The sequence below is a fragment of the Cynoglossus semilaevis genome, chromosome 10 (assembly GCF_000523025.1).
Source record: "Cynoglossus semilaevis isolate Cse_v1.0 chromosome 10, Cse_v1.0, whole genome shotgun sequence".
In the NCBI taxonomy this organism is placed as follows: Eukaryota; Metazoa; Chordata; class Actinopteri; order Pleuronectiformes; family Cynoglossidae; genus Cynoglossus; species Cynoglossus semilaevis.
The window spans coordinates 11,836,305-11,856,227 of NC_024316.1; the positions used below are offsets into that span (position 1 = coordinate 11,836,305).

At 39.9% G+C, this 19,923-nt stretch overlaps 1 protein-coding gene across 4 annotated transcripts; it reads right to left on the minus strand.

The window, feature by feature from the left end:
- Nucleotides 1-2,231: 2,231 nt before the first annotated feature.
- Nucleotides 2,232-19,811, minus strand: ctnnbip1 (catenin, beta interacting protein 1). 4 transcript variants are annotated; one of them, XM_008318799.3, is made up of 5 exons: nt 19,643-19,811; nt 18,662-18,753; nt 12,462-12,576; nt 12,089-12,179; nt 2,232-5,996 (listed from the first exon to the last, which is right to left on the minus strand). In XM_008318799.3, exons 3-5 carry the CDS (start codon nt 12,555-12,557, stop codon nt 5,938-5,940), a joined length of 246 nt encoding a protein of 81 aa, XP_008317021.1. In that variant the 5' UTR covers nt 12,558-12,576; nt 18,662-18,753; nt 19,643-19,811; the 3' UTR covers nt 2,232-5,937. The 4 variants fall into 4 exon arrangements, with proteins under 4 accessions (XP_008317021.1, XP_008317022.1, XP_008317023.1 ...); XM_008318800.3 differs by lacking the exon at nt 19,643-19,811 and adding an exon at nt 19,272-19,627; XM_008318801.3 differs by lacking the exon at nt 18,662-18,753 and having other exon boundaries at nt 19,643-19,808.
- Between the last annotated feature and the right edge of the window lie 112 nt (nt 19,812-19,923).

Sequence of the window (19,923 nt, forward strand, 5' to 3'; positions counted from 1 at the left end):
ATAATTATGATTGGAACATTCTGGTCTTTTGTATTCACATTCACAGACATGGATTTAAATGATTACTATGACTGAATTATAGATTTTAAAAAAAGCTTCATATAAAGACACCTTCCTGTCACTGCAATAAAGGATTTTAAATTCAATTTCAAGGCAAAGTGATCATTATTTGTATTTTTGTCTATTATTACCTGATCTTAGTCCAATTTCTAACAAAAAATTTACAGGTCACATTTTTGCTAACTTTTAGCTATTTCTGCGATAACTATCATCTCAAGGACTACAGTTCTGAGGCCATTTTAGGTAAACTAGCAATTTGTGAGATAACATTTTATATTTCCTCCATATATTTTGACTAACTTTTAGCTATTTCTGTGAAACCTTGTGGACATTGTTTCTTTTTTGTAATTTCTGGGCCTTTTATCTGTTTAAAGCTTTTTCTGGCTAACCTTTAGCCATTTTACCACTATATTTTTGGCTATTTTGTTGGGTAATTTGTTGCTATTCTCAGGCTAGCATTATATACGCTAATATAATGACACTGACATACTGTAATAACTATTTAAACCTTTATATATGCTAATATATTGACATTGACATACTGTAATAACTATTTAAACCTTTGTTATAGTATATACATATTTTTTACAAACTTAAAAAAAAAGTTTTAGTAAAAAAGACTTGTGTGGAGTTGTGTGTGGTATGGCCACTGGGGGCGCAGAGGGGCATAATGCCTCCATCATGAGAATTTGACCCTGATGTAGTATATGAACCTGAGAGTCCCTGAATTCTTCTTTCAGGTGCACAAATTAAACTGACTAGAGACGACATCTCCATACCACTAGCCTACGCACTGTGTCACACTTGAAAACCAGACGCACGGAAGCAGAGTGGGAATCCTGGAGGTGGACAGCTACGTTAATCCTGAGAGAATATTTTGGAAATGAGGTTTTATCAAGTGAAAAAACAGCTTCACTGAGCTGGGGTCATGAGGAAGGATATGGGATGTGTGTGTTTTTAATCACAGACTGTAACACAGGTGGTCTACAGGAGCGACCCACGACTGTGTGGCAGCTAAACCAACAAATGGCTCACAGTCAGATTCAGAGACAACAGTTACAACAGGAATGCGGGGGAGCATTATTACAGACAATGATCATTTTTTGGAACATAAAATAAAATGAATTTCGGCTGTTTAATTTTCATCCAAGATGAGACCAGGATTAAACAACAAGACACTGCATCAAAGGAGCTGCATTCCATTTCGTGAGAAGCTTTGGATGCAGCCTGTGTACGAAAATCTCATCCATTAGTGATGAGGTTAAGAGAAAACAACAGAGCTGAGTGACTGTGTACTGTGTACTGTGTACTGTCTCCACACATCACACAGTGTTCCTCAGACTCAGTTCGTGCCTTTTTATTCAGCTCCCCTGCTCACAGCTTCATCTCTTTGACTTTGAAGATGAAAGCCCAGACTGATCAGGTTGGAGTTGGTACCCCCTCACTCCCCTCCACCCTCTCTCTCTCTCACCAAAGAGTGCTGTGCATGTATTTCAGCGTGGGGATAGGAGAGTCGTATTAACCTCAAAGGTTCGTTGTAAAATAAGTGTCCCCTTTCACCCTTCCGATTAGGCTGCACACAAACTTTTACAAGACTTTAGGAATTCTGAGGTGAGAAATGACGGCCCAGAGTCTGACAGAAAAATGTGGCACGGGACAGAACTCTTAGCTAACTGTAGCACAGAGTTCCATGGTTTTGCCAAACTGTTCACCTCTTTATTCTCAAACCTCCATTTCTAAGTTAAATTCTAACTCAAATATCTTTAAAATGTGACACACAAAAGTTTGTGTTACTTACAGAGTCTTCCACCAGGATCAGCTAAGGTGAGCTAATCTGATTAACTGCCATTTCTTCTTCAGTGTCTAAAAAACAGCTTTTGATGTACATTACTGCCACCTAGTGGGTCTATTTTCACTCAAAGAACAATTTCCCATCACTTGCACAACCTTCTACCAGTTGATGTTCTGCATATGTTTCCATTTCTTACCCTTTTCAAATGCTACTAATGTTTCCAGAGTCTTTGGTTGATGCTCCTTTTATACCTGACCCTGTTGACCTACTCCTTTAGAAAACCTTTTGTGTGGTCAGGTTTTAGAAAGTGGATAAATGTCTTGTCCATGAGGTTAATTTTTCAAAGGTTCAAAGATATGAATAAAAGAGAAAAAACACATTTCACCATTTAAAGTTCTTTAATGGTTCAGTTTGTATAGGATTTGGAAGCATTAGGTCAAGACATGGCCAGCAGCAAAAAAACAAAAACAGAAAACAAAACAAAAGCAACTCATCAGATGTCCACTAATAAGAAAATAAAAATACTAAAAAATGAATCAGGCAACATCAGCTCATCACAGTAAAAACAACATGTGGACCATATGACACACATACGCACACTCAAACACACACACACACAACAAAGGCTGCAGCAGAGCAGCCCAGACTGTTCAAATGTACAGTAAGACACATTTCTGCAGAGGAAACAAAAAGACGATGCATAGACAAAAAACAAACAAACAAAAAAACGGTGCTTAAAAATAAACAAAGACAAATCTGTGTGTCATCTGTGGACAGTGTGACTCTGCAGTTGTTTCATTGCAATGAATTTTTTTTAGGACACGGAAGTTATTGCAGACTTGATAAAACGGATAAACGCAGAATTCTGTTACTTTCACCTGAAAAAAACAAAAACAAACACGTTTCTATGAATCACTAAGATGTTTTTAACTAAATAATAGTATTTCTTCATTTCAATTATGTTTTCTTTAATTAACAACATACTTTAAAATCCTGTAAGATTTGATCATTTCAATATTTTGGAATTTCTACAATAATTGTATTCATTTGATGTGGGGACCTTCGTGGAAAATGTCTTGTTAATGACAAAGAAACAGAAGAGCAAAAATATTATTAAATTCAGAAAGGAATTAGCAATTTGTTTTATAAAGAAAAAAAAAACATTTTTGGAGCTGGAAGAAGGTAACAACAACAAAAACATTGTGATCCTTTTTTTCAGGGAAATGCAAAAATGCTTCTGCAGGTAAAACTCAAGGAATTTTATATTTTGTTTTTGTCAGAAGCTTCCACAAATGTTAAGAATGTACAAACACTGGTCACTGAGCCAGGGCTGAATAGTTTATTAAAAAAAGAAAAAACAACAAAAAAATAAAACAACGTTCCTGGCATTACAGTTACTTTAAGTTATACATATTAGCGAACTGGACTAGAACACATTAAATAATAGTCATGTCACCAGAAACATGGGCTGTTTACAAGTTTTCATTTTATATTTTCCAGTTGAACTAAACACACAGTTCTATTTGAGTCATCGAAGGAATACAAACTGGTTGACAGAAGGTTTCCGTTCCGTATGAAATATCAAAATGTATTTTTCCTTTTGATGTTAGTGCGTAAGAATTTTCCCACAATTCCAATGTTTGGTTCCAGGTGTTCAGCTAACGGTAGTTAAAGGTGTGAGTTTGTGATTGTAGTGTGAATAAAGAGTGACTGGTGTTAGACTTTAACCATGGCTGGTTCTCCTCCATCTTTACTGGGTGGGGGCGGGTGGGGATGTCAATTTACTCAACAATAAATTACAACTACAACTGGTCTCTTATCAACGCAACAAACGACGCAACTGGCACAATGAAAATCATCGTATTTTCCTGACATCTGTACAATTCAAAAGTTTTTTTTTTAATACACATCACAATGACCCAAAACAAAGGCAGTATTTGTTTGGGGAGAATGTGTGTTGTGTTATGATGTCACTAGTGTCATCAGAAAAGACTCTCTTCATCTTCAACAGCCTCTGTTCTCAAAGTAAAGCAGCAGCACGGGCGGCAGCAGCAGCAGCAGCAGCAGCAGGAGTCGGGGCCTCATTTATGAACCTGAAACACATCCTCACCTCCACCTAGAAACCCCACTGGTGGTGTCAAAAGTCTCAACAACCTGCACAGCTGTGACGTCATTAAAATGAAAGAGGGACAGCCAATGACAGGCCTGCTGGGTGGGAACACACACATCAGATTGTCGCTGCAGTATTTGTGCAGGGAGTGAGAAATGTCCACGGCCGTGGTTGGTTTTTGACAAAAGGTCTGAATTTAAGAGGTGAAGTGAACAACTGTGACGTGAGTTGAATTGTGAATGAAATTATGTCAGGACAGAAAAGGCATCACTTCACTTTATGTTGCCTCTATGATGAGCCAGTGCCAATAAGAACATGTTTTAATAAACCAGGACAATAATACTGAGAACAGCTGGGGTTCATTACACAGACTGAGGTCAAACCATGTCACTCTGGGTGAGTTTAACACGTAGAACTAGACTTTTAGCCTAATACCATAGACTGTATGTAAGAAAATGAATTTGTTTTACAATGTTGGACCAAGACTTTCTGAAATGAGCCCAAAGTCTTATTTTTAGTTTAAAACCACACTGGAAAAACTAACAGAACTACATATACATTTTGCTCAATAGTTTCAGATATTAACCAATAGTGAAATTTGTGTGTCTCCTACTGGACATCAACACAAGTACACACAACATTATAGAAATGACATTGAAAGCCCAGAGAATGATTAAGACTCCATCATCTTCCATAGTAAATTTATCTCTAAAATTAATTGACTAAAAGTCTTATTTTCCAATAACACAGGGAGGTTTCTAGAACCAGTGGAACTCTTCTGTTCTACTTCTTCAGAGTTTCACACTAATGTGTTAGAAAGGAAAATGTCAGGTCCCTGATAGATGTGGGCGGTGAAACATGTTGTAGCAGGAACTAAAAGATGAAAACTGCTATAAAGATTAAGTGCAGTGTTTCTTTTTCGTCGTTGTTCCTGCCGTCCTTAAATCTGTCTTAACAAGGTTAGAAAACTGTTCTTGAGAACGATTTGTTCTTCCTGAAATAAAAAGTGACCTGACTTGACACGTCTGTACATGTGCAGTAGACGGGAGCACTAAAATTAGATTAAGGATGAGCGTGACTTTACATTGTTGGAAGTCATCTCATCGTGGTCAAAAACACTAAACTCTGTGACTTCACCCATTTCTTAAATACAGTCTATGATTTTTGCAACAGTCTGCTCTTCTTTGTGAAGACATTTGTGTTCTTTATGTCCTTCTCTAGCTCATAAAGTAAAGTGGTCCATTTTTCGATGACATCTAAACCTGATCCTCTACCACTGAACAACTGTGTGACCTGTGAAGGCATCATGTCTCGTGTCTCCCTTCATGGACACAGATGTTCATAAATGAGGCCCCCGGTGTGAGACAACACCAAAGCATTAACGACACATGACAACTAACTCAGAAAACTCCTGCAGCTCCATCAGGCTACACACAAATAATTCAGAATCTCCTCCTGCACATAACCAGCCTTCACACCACTTTCACACGCTGCTCGGCCACAAATGATCTTCCTGTCGCTTCGCTCCGCTGCTGCCTGCTCAATTCCTCTGGTGACCACAGCAGACAAAATGTGTTAACACTGACTAAAGAACGTCTGACACACAGACCAAGATCATACAAAAGAAAAAAGGAAAAACTACACTGAATTTTCAATCGCGCACAATCAGTGAGTGTTTTTACCGCCTGCCAACACTCGGACCCTCACAGTGACCCACTGGAGTGCATCTCAGGTAACCGTGTGCCTGCTTGTGTCAGAAGGAGTCGGAGTTGGAAAAGGCTGAGGGAGAGTGAGGCAGCCGCCTCCTGGTGTCTCTTCCCTCTCCTCTTCTGTCCCCTCCCTGTCCTCCTCCCCTCCTGAGCTCATCGGTGTCGTGGTGGCGGAGGTTGGGTTGTCGTGGATCATGTGCTGGGCAGGACAGGTTGGGAGGAGGGAGATGAGATGGGATGCAAAGGTAGGCCGACGGAGACTAGGGTCACTGTCGCCGATCCTCCGTCTCTGACCGTGAGAACGCCATCACCACGTCCTCAGCACCTGAGCACCAGCACAGACAGTCAGGTTAGTGGAAAACACCTTACAAATGACCGTGTCCATTTAAACAAACTAGAGCTGACATTATATAGATTACAGTTTAGTAATGACAGTAGAATTATTCAAAGAATCAAGTGTGTGAGGCAGATAGATAACAGTGAAATGAAAAACCCCCAAAACAAACCAGTGATTAAGACTGGAATCACAGTTCTTTGGTACTTGCTCAACACATCACGGTCCTGCCAGGGCCTGGATTTGAACCGGAATCCTACAATTAAACCAGTAGGCCTCTGGCTGCCTCCCAAAACCCAAGTACACATAGGCACGGTCCACACTCAACTTTGGTATTAAACCAGTGACCTGACGTTGTGACTCACCACAGATTACTATTATTGGCTGTCCCCGTCTCCTGACTACTGATGGAAACATCCATTGTCCAACTGAGAGGATGGTGTGGTCTGTGCATCTGGTCTGAGTTAATTACAACAATCAACTTGCATGTCTACAGCAAGGGGTTAGTTAGGGTCGTCAGTTCCTGTGTGCGCTGAGCATCTGTACATTCACTGTTGATGTAAATAAACCAGGCAACTTTTGGGATAAACTCTGTTTGACTCTGTAACTGTTGTATTTAACCTAAAAGTTCAACAATATATATAGTGGTCTGTAATCCTGTCGTCTGTGACCATAAATTCCCAGGAGACGGATACAGCCATTAAAATCCTCTCAGTCAATGCAGGTAATTTCATCACGTTGCTTCTTCCCCTGCTGTGAAAATCCCACGCCTGTGATCACAGCGTCCTGAGGTATAGAATACTTTATACTGTACTGCAGCTCAGTGAGTGGCCTGCTGACAGATACAGCCTGCTCCTCCACGATAACACTTAGATCTAAAGGCTTTAAATCCATTTCATCTTCTCAGTGGCTGCAGCTCCGACAGTGAGTGAACAAAGCTGGAACTCCAGCTGACTGAATTCATCCAAACAAGGTGTGAAAAATAACAGATGAGTTCAAATACCGTAGGAGAAAATGACGGGCAGTTAACTTTGTGCGAATACTTTCCATATCTTTTACGAAGCCGTCACTGCTAACTCCCCTCAGCTAACTGCAGTACAATCCCTCCTTAGACAGTTATACATGGACAAACTGGTTTCTGGATGATCCAACTTTCCTGCAATGGGCTTTTGATAGTTAACTCCCAGGGAGAATACACAGAGAATTCTGACTGAAAAACAGTTCAGGCTGAAGATGAGTATTCAACACTAACTCAAGTTTATCTGATTTACTCCACCTTGGAGCACAACCTTGTTCTTCCATCCATGAACGGTACATTTTTCACCAAGAGAGCTCTGACTAATGGTTCTGTCTGAAACCTCAGAGGATGTGCTGAGAATGTTGTCAATTCTCCCTCAAACCATCTGTTTTTTCTGTACATCCATTTGTCCTGTGTCAATAACCAGGTATTTAACAAACAATTATTTAACAGCTTTTTACAACTTCAATGAGCTGATTGGAGGAGAGGTGAAATGTCCTAAAGAAACTGGAGTGAGTCAGTTTGTCCACTTGTGAGTGAGAAGGACCTTTACAGACAGGAACATAATCCCTGTATCATTGTGTTTGCCAGACTGTTGAGATGCATCTGTTACTTGGCAACCAAGCTGTGACAAAAAATAAAATGAAATGAAGAATAGAAAAGGACACTATTTTCCTACAGGCTGCAGATAAATGTTTAGAGGAAAATTAAAGAAACATTCCTGACCAAACATCAACGTCTTCTTCATATACAATAAACTAGAAGCTTGAAGAGATTTTTAGAGAGAGAGAAACATCCTCAACACCTGAACAGATGGTTAAAAAAATCCTGTTGATGTCTTGTTACTGTGCACTATAAAAAGACTTATGTTACCGCTGTCTTCGAGTGCTTGTTAGATGCAATTATTGCAGAGGTATAAAAGTAGGCCAGAGGCCTGTGAGCTTCTGTGTGCATTTGGTAAACAGGGTTGACCCTCCACACACCAGGGAGACAGAACGATGGAGGGAATTTGGCATTCCTCGGAAACATACTGTGAAAAAACTCTAATTAATACAGACTTTATCTGCCTGGAGACAGTGTGAAGGGATAATGATGCTTGAAGAATTATCTAACACCGTCCCAACAGCAAAGTCAACCTGATTCTACTCTGCTCCAAGAGAGTTTCTGTTATTGTACTAGACTCTGCAATTTGCCATTTGTTACAATTCACACCACGGTGAAAGGTGATGTGATTATGCCGGAGAGCAGACGTGTCCTATGAGCACGTGGACATGTCCTCTGAACTTGAGGTGAACTCTCTGTTCATAATCCACCCACAGCTTAATGGAAGACCGAGCTCCGTAACTGTGTCACGAAGGCGTCACGTCCGGACCTCGCCCGGGTACAAACAGAGACGTACAAAGACGAGCTCCAACCAACGTCAGGTCCTTCAAAGCTGTTGCCTAGCGACAGATAGGAATCAGAGTGCATCACGGGATGGCAGTCTGCTCCTGTCTATGCCTGTGAGCAGGCAGATTTTGATTTGTTTCAGCAGAGTGTAGAGTCTGACTCCACCCTCCAGTGTGCATTGATCATCTCTTCACCCAGCCTGATAAAGGCAAACACTGTGGCCACTAGTGGTCACTAAAAGATTCTGACCTTGTAGAAATATATCTGTTACATGGTACTACAGTATTTGCATTACGTATGGAAACATATTATGGCAGCAGAGCCATAGTTAATAGTGAATTATTTGTCATAGTGACACGGCCCACCACTGCAACCACACAACCAAATGTGACCTCTGTTTTTAACCCATCACCAAAGTGAAGAGGGGCAGCTTAAGCTTAATAAATTACACAACTAAAAATGTATCAACAATGCACAGTGTTACTTTTAGGTAAAAAAAAAACAAACCACAAGTTGCATATGGAGAAGATGTGGTTTATAAGAAAATGGAGGCCAATTTAACACATCCAATCTGAAACAGAACAGTAAAAACTAATTTAAAGGCAATAAAAGAAATGTATATCCATTAAATTACTAATTGACAGATTTCAGAGGAGAAAGAGGAACTCTTTTTCCACCTCTGTAGTAGTGAGTTGAGGCAGGTAAAAAAACAATTTCACCTCTGTAGTAGTGAGTTGAGGCAGGTAGTAAGGGAGCGTCTGGCTCTAAATCACGCTGTAGTGAGGAGCAGAGTAATGTAGGAATCAATACCACTTTGCCTCCTCCAAGTCACAGAACAAAGGCATGTTCTTGCTTTGTGTCGCTGCGTCCTCTCTTTAAAGGACGGATTTTTAAGTTTGGTGTCATGCTGGGACTGTACTGCAGCTAAAGAGAAACAAGATTGTATATTGATTGCACAGCGGCGAACATTTGAAATGAGAGAGGCCTTGTTTCTGTGAGAAGTCTTTGGAATATCACACCCAGGCGGTGTAATTAACACTCCAGCTTGCCTCTGAGCCCCCTAATGACACCTGCTCTAATCTACTGACGCAGCACGCTGCAACAACACCAGAGCCCACAGGGAAGCTCTACTTTCCTGGGACAAATGGGGTTGCTATGGCAACGCCTCCTTATCTCTCCTCTTCTGTCAAGGCCCACAGACATTTTCTTTTTCATAGGAGTAAACTTTCTCTATCAAATCGGACAGAATAACAAGCTCACAGACGGCTGCCTTTATGTTTTGCTCTGAGGAACGTGTATTGTTTGACATGAGCTGTGACGACATGAGAAAAAAACAACAACCTGGGTGTTAGGACAAAACAAATGATATCCCACTGGGTAAAAGTCACAGTATAGGGGAAGCCATTTATTTTAAGCGTCAGAGTAATTTTCAGTATTTGTAAGAAATAGCAGCTCATATTTTAACAAACCAACGGAAAAACAACACAAATTAGCTCACGATTCTTTACTCGTTAGGTGAGAGGACTGATGGTGAATTTGTCAAGTCCTATTAAATTCTGCACTAAGATAGAGATACATCGAGGCTTTCGTGGAAAAAAAAAAGCTAAAGAGAAAAACACAGCATGTCCCGCCCCAAAGCTGAGGATTCGTCTTTGGCCTGATTAAACCTGCAAAAGCACAGCACTATATGTGTTTATGGTAATCAGCCAATTAAAGGCGATCTGAAATGCAAATAAAGTGGCCTAAAGACCTGCTTAGGGTGGAAACTACAGGCTGCTTTTCTCTTCTTCTCTAAAAGTGAACAACAGAATAACATCCAACAGCTGAGCAGAGTCTCAGCATCACGTCCCGTTAGTCTTCGTACCATTAGATCCGAAGAACCGTGACAACCTTTCCGGAAATTATACATGTAAACCCAAATTTATTTTCATGTTAAAACATGTCCGGCTGACAAGTGTCGTCATGTTCAGCATCTGACACCAGCTCTTTTGTCCTGTTTGGCTCTGACTGTGCCATTAATACCCATGTGTCTTTTCATTGTACAGTTAATTCCACAGAGGAAGCGACAAACTGTTCAATCACAACAGTTTTTGAACAAGCCTCAGTCAGTCCCTCTGTGCTGAAACTTTATGTGGACGCTCATATCAGCACATTCCAACATCTGAACGCACAGTTACATTGTGGAGGGTGGATACTGTGGTTGAATAGTTTTAGCTTGGTAGCCAGGAGGAATTTCTTTTCTCTGAATAGAAACCATCTCAATTCCAACTGTGTCTACACTGTAAACAATCTGATGAGTTCCCTGCTTCAGTTTTATAATATTCAAACAGGGAAGATGCTGAAATGCTGATCATAATAATGTAAACAGTTCATCAAAACTAACACTGGTGTAAGTGACCCAGCCCATTCGGTTAATTTAAGAGATCAAATTGTGGACTTTTATTTTGATTATATTTTGTCAAGTCTTTTTTGACAACTGATGTTTATCAGCTCCTCTCCTTCAGCCAACATTGAAAATTGAAACATGTTTAACTCTAAGCCATCATCAAAACGCCTAATCATAAGGAGAGATACAGACCACAAATTATTTATCTGCACACCAGGAGGGTGGTAGGCTGCCAGATGATGCTAAATGTGTCAGTTTTTGTGATGTATTATGCATAGTCAGGGCACCTTTCACCAGCTTCTTCATCCATTATTAATGAGACCTTCCTAGTGCTATTGACACAGCAAAGACATGGAGTTCTGTAGCCACTAAAGTACATGGAGAAGCTGAAAAGACATGTCTGCAGCTAAGCAAGGACAATATATACACATATATATATATATATAGGTATATATATATATATATGTGTGTGTGTATATATATATATATATATATATATATATATATATATACACAGTATATATAAAGGTTATAACCTGCCTATTTAAAAAGTGTTATATAATAATGCACAATCACTATAGTTAAGGCATCTACATGTCACTGATGCTACTGTTATGTTCTGATGACACACCTCATGCTACACAGTGGATCAAGTTTAGCCATTCCATACAGGTAGAGGACACTGACAAGGAGATATGAAAATGATGGTGCTGCAGATAATAATACTGACTTAAAGCCCCCCTGCGAAGACAAAAACCACACTGAGCCGAGCAGGAGCTTGACTCCATTAGGTTTACAGCAGGGGTTCTGTGTCACAGCAGGTGTTTTCAAGTAAAAGTCTACCACAAAATGCATTTTGCTTTCTAAGGACACTGTAGAATCTGCCCGTGTAATACTTTGTTTATTCTAGCACCCTCTCGTGGACTACATTTATAGATAACTTAATGGGGGGTGGGGGAGACAACTCAACAGTGCCCTCTTGTGGTCTATTAATTACACAAGCATCATAAGGATGGGCGGATCAGGTCGAAGAACTGCAGAATTCGTATTTCCATTATCAAATTAATGATACAATATTTAAATTTGGGACTAGAGTTACTTCTAAGTGGTATGTGTGAAGTGATGCACTCACTCCAAAAGTGAGATGCTCTTTTCAAGTAATCATTATTTGTTGTCTGAAGAACTGAACAGCAGTGCTAGTGATATGCTGATCACAAGTTTAACCAAAAGCTATTTGTGTGGCAATGAGCTGTGAAAGTCTGTGTGTGTATGTGTGTGTCTCAGCCTTACCCTGATCTATGTTGTGCTGTGGTAGCTGGCTCATCTGACTGTGGACCACACCTGCATAATTTCGGAGAAAAGCCTCTTCACTCGGCGTGAGCTAAAAGACATCAAACAAGAAAAATACATATAACCTGGTTGTTGGTTATAGCACAAGAGTCACAGTGTTTCTGTTCCAGTGGTGGAGTATGTTAGTATGGTGACCATTGACTACTGGAAGGGAGTAAATATGTTGTCTTTTTGTCTACATCTACTTGGATTAATACAATAAACAGAATCAAAATGTGAATGCAAATTAAATTTCCACTGTAAACGCAAACACACTACAGCTAGAGAATAATTATTTCCATGATTACTCCATGAATTACAACACCATACTTACATTTGATCCCATTTTCTTAAGCATGAGGAGGACCCGCACTTTCTGCTGGATATACATGTCTTCAGGAGACTTTCCCGGGGCCTCCTCGCGGTTCATCCCCCCTGCTCCTGTGGCTCTGCACACACAAACAAACCCATAACTTGACCCACAAAATAAAATCTCACCTTGGCTATGACAAACGATATTTAAAAAAAAAACAAAACAAAACAAAGGAGGTATGAGTTAATTTATTTCTACACTGAGGCTGATTTTTTTCTCTCCTGTAGCTTGGTGAAAATGGTGGTGGAGGCAGGAGCCGAGCAGTTTATTCCACTGTGAATTCAGCTCCAAAAGAAGCTCTCGCTTTATCTTTGATGTTCTTCAGCTGAAGCAAGGTTAAAGTTCAAACAGTCAGCAGCACTGAACTAACAAATCCCCTAGGACTGATGACTGTCTGCAATTCAATTATTGAACGCCTTGCTCTAATCTTTTTGCATTCAGAAAATTTGAGTTGGCATGTTAAAATATTAGATTCAAAAAGCTGTCCAACAAACAACACCATAAGACACAAGACAAACTAATCCAGCAGTCACATAATTCAAACCGCTATGTCGACGTCTACTGCCTCATCTCTGTGCCGTCACACTGCAGTTTTGGCACATCACAGCGTGAATGGCTCTAATGAATATTGTATGACGTTTTTCCTCACAGATCTCGCCACAGTTGGCTCCTCCATCTCTTATCCTCCGTCTAACTAATGACCTATTTTCCCTGTCACTCTGCAGAGATGCAAAAAATAGGCAGAAGGCGTAAAAAAGGGGGAAAAGGAGGGTGTGGGGAGATAAGAGAGGCTGCCAGAGCTAATGCAGATGACAGAAAAAAGAATAGGTTCTGTTGTGATAACACACACACACACACATCAAGGTGTGCTGCTGCAGCATTAGATCTCTGTTGTAGCACACAAGGTGATTTCAGGCCTAAATCTTTAGCTGAAAATCTAGCAGAAATAAGCTTTTGTTTAGACTTTTTAAAGACTTTTTAAAAAAAATAAAAAAAGGAGACAGAGGGTATATCAGTATGCAGGTCAGGTTTTTGTTGTTTCCTAAGCATCCCTTATAAAGAGACTGTGCCACAGACACTGTGATAGTTCCAGCAATTTATTTCAGCCTCTTATCAGTAAAAAGAACCACTAATCCATGTCGACAGGCTGTTTGATGTGGGTTTTGTTTAATTGAGACCCGGCTTTACCATACCCCTCTCTGCTGAGCTGAGGGGTGGACGATGAATGGGGATCCATTGGCCGTTGGCTGATGTTACGGTGGTTTCATTCTAATCAGATGGACAACATGCTCCTGGCTGTAGGTTCTCATAAATCCAAGAACCCTTGGTCATCAGTTCTTGAGACCTACCATTTGATTTTGCCCTATGATCTGTTCACTTCAGCTTACCAAAAATGCAGTATTTTAACACATTAAGGTGGTGAGAATCTGCTCATCTGTTCAGTACTCAGGTTTACTACACTGTTCCAGTGCTGGTAGCGATGGTGTAAATACGTTCGGGTGGAGGCAGCGATACAGAGATGATGTTGGTGGAGAGTGCAGTGGGGCGGCAGTGGTGGCTTCAATCGACAGCAGTGACACGTTTGATCATGTCTCCAAGCTCCTCGCCTCAGACAAATGAGAGAGCTGAGGCTGCAGGCGAAGGGATGAGACATGAGCGAAAGGAAAGAGAAACTCGGGAGCAAAGAAATCTGCCAGCCATAAGGAACAAACTGGTCACAGCATACGAGTGGATAAAAAAGCAGACAACTTGAAGACACACCCTAGAACGAAATGAATATGGAATTGATTAAATATAAATAGTATATTTGTGGACATAACATCTTGAATGCAATGTATTTGCATGAATGTTTGTCTAGTAAAAACCAAAAAGCTCTACTGTGTCTTGTTAATATAATTTCTACAGTAGTGACTATATTTTTGTTTTCTTCTTTGTAAATGTTAATATGTATGTATACTTATGTTATAATCAGGGTTAATTTCATTTTAAAAGTAAATCCAGAAAATGATTTTAGTGCAAAAGGTCTTAGTATCTTTATACAAATACATTTTTACTTTACTTGACTCATATCACCATGTAGTAGTCATCTGAATGAAAAATATCACAATCATTGAAACTAAGAAGGCAAACCGAGATGTACACTAATCTATTCTAAATTAAAAAGAAACATAAACTGCAAATACAACTGTAATTAATATTTTCCAAAGGGCAACTTTAATATTTTACATCCGATATCTTTAATCTGTTCTACTCCAGCTGAACCATCTTGCATTTTAGTCATGATCCAACAATTCCAACAACTCTCCAGACGCTGCTCAGATACCACCTTGTAAATGGCTCTTTGCAGAAGCTTGACATTGCATTGATTTCCTCAATTCCTACTGGCTCTCACAAAACATTTCACACTTCACACACACAGGTCAATTGATGCTGATTAGCATTATAATATTTACTGCTTCATGATTTAGAACCTACCCGGCTGCAACAGGACGATAGCTGTTGAAAAAAAATTAACTGTAACTGTAATAAATATGAGATATCCTTAAAGAAAAAATCATTTTCTTTACAAATTTACCCTCCAGATAAATAAAATTAATTCTTAGTTAGATAAAAACAAGAAAAGTAATTGGAAAGACAGGTAAAGATAACGTAATAAAATCTATATTCATGAGAAATTACATTGAAGAAATAGCAATAAAGTCAATACAAAACTTAAACCTAATGAACAATTTTAATGTCAAATCCAGTTGATCTTCTGTGTATTATTTGTAATGTTTCCAAGACTCTGTTTGATCCTTTTTTTCCTATGCCTGCTGTTGGTTGTAGAGGTGGGAGGCCTCAGCACTAATCCCCCTAGAGATGCTCAGCCTCAGGGACATGTGGCTAACGTTCCAGACATAATCAAAGGCTCTTCTTTAATGTTGACGGAGACCTAATCCACCACTCTGTCTTTTTGGACGTGTGTCAATATTATGTTGTTTAACAGAAATGATTCATCAAATCCTCATCCCTGAGCTCAAACACACAGCATCATCACTGACATTGAGCCAAGAACTCTAAAAACAACAACAACAGACAACAACCTTAAGCAAATTAAGTGAGAAGTGGCCTTATTTTGCTATATGCTTCTATTAAAATGGGATACTCTGGTCCTCTAGTTTCGCCTTCAGTCATACTTTACTGACATGTTCAGGTTACACCAACTTTCAGCCAAAAATCATCTGGTCAATTTGGCTTTAAACCATTCAACCCTCTGGGGACAAGTGCAAATGACCCTCTCAATTTCAGCAGCTTGACTGGTCCACCCCGAGCAGCAGTGGGCTGCTGCCAGGAATTACTATATGCAATGTGATAGGCCTTCACATTTGCTGAGGGTCATGAAGGACAGACACTGCCACAGTTCATCGGTGTAATCACTCAGGCCCTTCTACTTTGACTGGGTTTAATGTTGGCTTTGTCTGTCAACCACACACAATGTATGAATTGTTTGTTCAATCATATCCAATCATATCCTACTGGGAAACAGAAACAGAGGGAACTGAAAGCTGAAGGATTCAGTGTCTCCTATTTTGGTTTTTAGATGCTGTCGAAACACAGTGTCATGAGAGATGGAGAGAGGCAAGTGTAGAGTTTGCAGAAATGAAGAACTGAGATGTCGAAATAACATAAATTCATTCATGAGCCACTACAGCATCCCAGGCAAATGTGTGAGAAACCCAAGAAGGCTATAACTGTGGTGCTGCTGCCAGCTGAGCTGTCAACAACCTGGCCTGGGTCAGTACAGCAGCTGTGTCACTGCAGGTACAATCTGACACACACAGGGATTCACACTCAAGTGATGGCTAAGAATATTGAAACATTACAACATGCGTAGGAGGCAAAACAAAAGTTTTTTTTTTTTACAAGACTACATTTTGTATTGTAATTAAAAAATAATGATGTGCCCTCAAAGAGGTGTTTGGGGTTAATTCTATCTTGACTACAATTCATTTGTGAACAAGCGATTTATGTTTATGTCACTAAGGAGCAAAACAAGCAGAGGTGTCATCTGTGTGTTTGTCTCCTAAAACCAAGAGGAAAATGCTGCCCTATTTCCAAAGTTGTTTTTTTCTATCATTACCTTAACAACAAACTATCAGCAGACACAGGAGGACGTCAGGTCTGGATTGATGGAGTGGCTGCATGTTGCCTTTGTTTATAGCCATCTACCCACATTTACAGTGGCCACAACAATGTCTATAGTATTTGGGACAATGATGATGAGCTGGTTAGTGATTTATAAGTAGGTCATGTCTTGTTGACACGTGAGGCATGAACTCTGAAAAATCCTGCATAACTGTGTGGAGGCAGAGGCAAGCATAGTCTTTGCCTGGGTCTGAGAGGTTGATTGTGTTTATTTTGTGCAATTACATACATATGAATTTTAAAATGTATTTGTTGTAATATGTAACTATACGGTGGTGTTAATGCCAGTCAATCTTAATTAAATCTGGTCTATGATCTCAGAGCACCTTCACTCGTTTGCCTGGGTCTCTCAAAGGAATTGAAACAGAAGCTGCTGCCTTAGGCTGGTCCCACGGGGACGCATCCACAAGAGTTCAAAGGCACCAACGTCAAGGCATGGCCAAAAAACTCTGAATGGTAAAGAGCTATATGATCTCTATGCTTGGAGCTACACAATGAAAATGCAAATGTGCAGGATATCTTGCAAAACAGACAAAGAACTGCAGATACAGAGAAAATGGATTGGTCTTCAGGTTTGATTGTGAAGATAAAAGACTGGTTGTCTGGTGGCCCATTTCAAATGGAATAAAAATAAATAAATGACATCTAGGATATATTGGGGGCAAACCACTGGGGAGTGAGGAGGAGGTTGATTAGCGACTTAAGACCACCTGCCCTGGAAGTGTCCAGGCACAGTTGGGAGTGGAGGAAGGCGAGGTCAGGAATCTCTCTCCAAACTCCTGTCAGCTAGGGGAATGTGCAAACTAAGGGAGGTTTGACATACTGTGGTTCACGGCCATCTCTGCTGTTTGCCAGGAAGGGTTCAAGTGCGCTTGTCCGTGGCCAAGCCCCAACACCCACTGGCTGCAGCAATCATCAGTACCCTGCTGCTGTCTGAATGCCAGCTTCAACACTCAAAGGGCTGTCAGCTATCTGACATGCGGGGGAGAGCACACATTGTAAAAGGCAGCATGGCACAATACACCCATGGGTGGCATGTTCCAAAAATAGTGGTTGAATGACTTGACAGGCTTTTTAAACTGATGATGATTAAAGCCAGGTTTAAACTGGTCATTGACTAATTTAACACTGTAATTGTAATTAAAAATAGTCTCTGCAGCTTTCTTCAACTTTCATAGGTTTATGAAAGTATGAAAGTCAACAATCACTAACTAGCATTTGTCACTTTTATAAGATCCTAAAATGGCTGTGCAAATAAAAAAATGATGGGAATATTAGATCAAAAACACAGGAGAAGCTAATTTAAGCTGAAAAGGCTTCATCTTAACTAGTAGGTTTCAATTTCAGATGGTGCTTTACAATTAAATTTGGGAAAGATGGGGCGAGAAATGGACTGTTAATAACCCATCAGGGATGCAGGTATTTCCTTTATTATGATAAGTAGAGGTAAAATAGGCAGTCAGACAAGTAAATCTTGATTAGAAGATAAAAACTGCATCCATTACAGGCATACACAATTGATGTATGTTGCTCTTTTAAGCACATTATAAGAGAAAAGTCAGTGAAAAAACTGCTGCCCCAATGATAGTCTTTAGATGAATGACTAATAGAACATGTAATCTGACAACACAGGTGACAGATGCACTTGCAATTTGTATGATTTACACATGATTCCCGCAAATGCATTGACATGAAATATTGTCATGTCTCTGTAAATGAATTTATAATCTGCACTATTTGTGAAAATGATTCCACATAAATCTGTAAATCAGTGTAGGTGTCAATCAAGTGAGATGATCATAGTGAGAAGTTCCCTTTTTCAAAGAAGGCTATACTATAACTATTTCCTCAGGACCCAAATATATAACAAATTTCTGAACACAATGGTAGAATGACAATAGGTTTCTGATAATATTACATCAACATAATCTATGTAACGCTCAGTGTGCAGACAACACACAGGTTAACTCCCTTACCTGCTGGGGCTGCCAAGGATATCGCAGTTGAACTGGTACTGTTTGGATAATGATAAAAAAAATCCACTCCTGACAGTAATTCAAAAGTTTTTCTGTAAAGTCATACATTAAAAGAAAGACAGATGTCATGTCAAAATGTCATTCAATTTTGCAACATAAACTACTTGTACACCCCCTACCTAGTACCTCTCATCAAATGATGGTTCACTTAATAATGTTTCATATTTAAAATAACTTGTAGAACTTTCTTTCAGTTATTGTTGTTTACATTTTTGCCTTTTATTAACATTGAAAATGGGTTCTAGCCTTACTATGGATACTATTTAATTCAACAGAACACAAAAATAGAGAAAATTGTCATTAAAAGACAAAACAAATTGTAGCTACCATTGTTTGGTTTCCGACCAAGTGTCTAGGAACGACTGGTCTACCTTTAGACCAGTGTTTCATTAACAAAAGTAGCCGGGATGGATACATTTAAAAGCTTAACTGTGATTTATATTTATAGTAAAATCTAGACAAATATAAAACAAACTAGCTAGACGATAAAAATCATTGTTGTGAATGTGAATAAAGAATAAAAGTACACGTCAACGTGTTTAAATTGTACCGTTGAAACTGTAGCACTTCTTCTTGCTAGCATGCACCGAGCCTCGTACTGTGTCTCGACACGGATTTCAAACAATGTCCGCCGCTGAAAATGTGTCCATTTCTCGGTATCAACAGCAAATTGTTCGTGTATTAACCCGGGCTGTGTTTTATTTTAAATTCGCGTTCGCCGTGTCATAACAGTAGCAACTACAGAGCCAAAGCTAGGTGGCTAACAGAGCCGAGACAAAGCCTAAATGAAGTTCCTGTGGGTGCGAACACCATCCAGGTGCCCCTGCAAACGCCGGGATTCAAACACACACCTCCCGCTCACAAAAGGACCCTGACACTGCGAACATGGCCCAGAAAAAAGGCACAAATATGGGGACTTACCCCTCCTGGTCCAGCTTTTCGTTCTTCCGTGCTGTGTTTGAATAGAGTGTTTTTGTTGGAGGGCGTCCTGTTCCGGGGTCACATCCCTCCAGTCTGCACAGCCACGACTCAACCAATGCAGCCGGAGAGCTGCTGGAGAAGCAGTACCGCTGTCAGCCACAGAGGGCTCCCGCGGCACAGTCAACACTTTCCGATATTACACGGGCGTCTAAAGTTTCTAAATGTTAAAAAATCAGGAGGAAAATATCACCTGGGGCTCTTCCTAGTCTGAGAACATTACT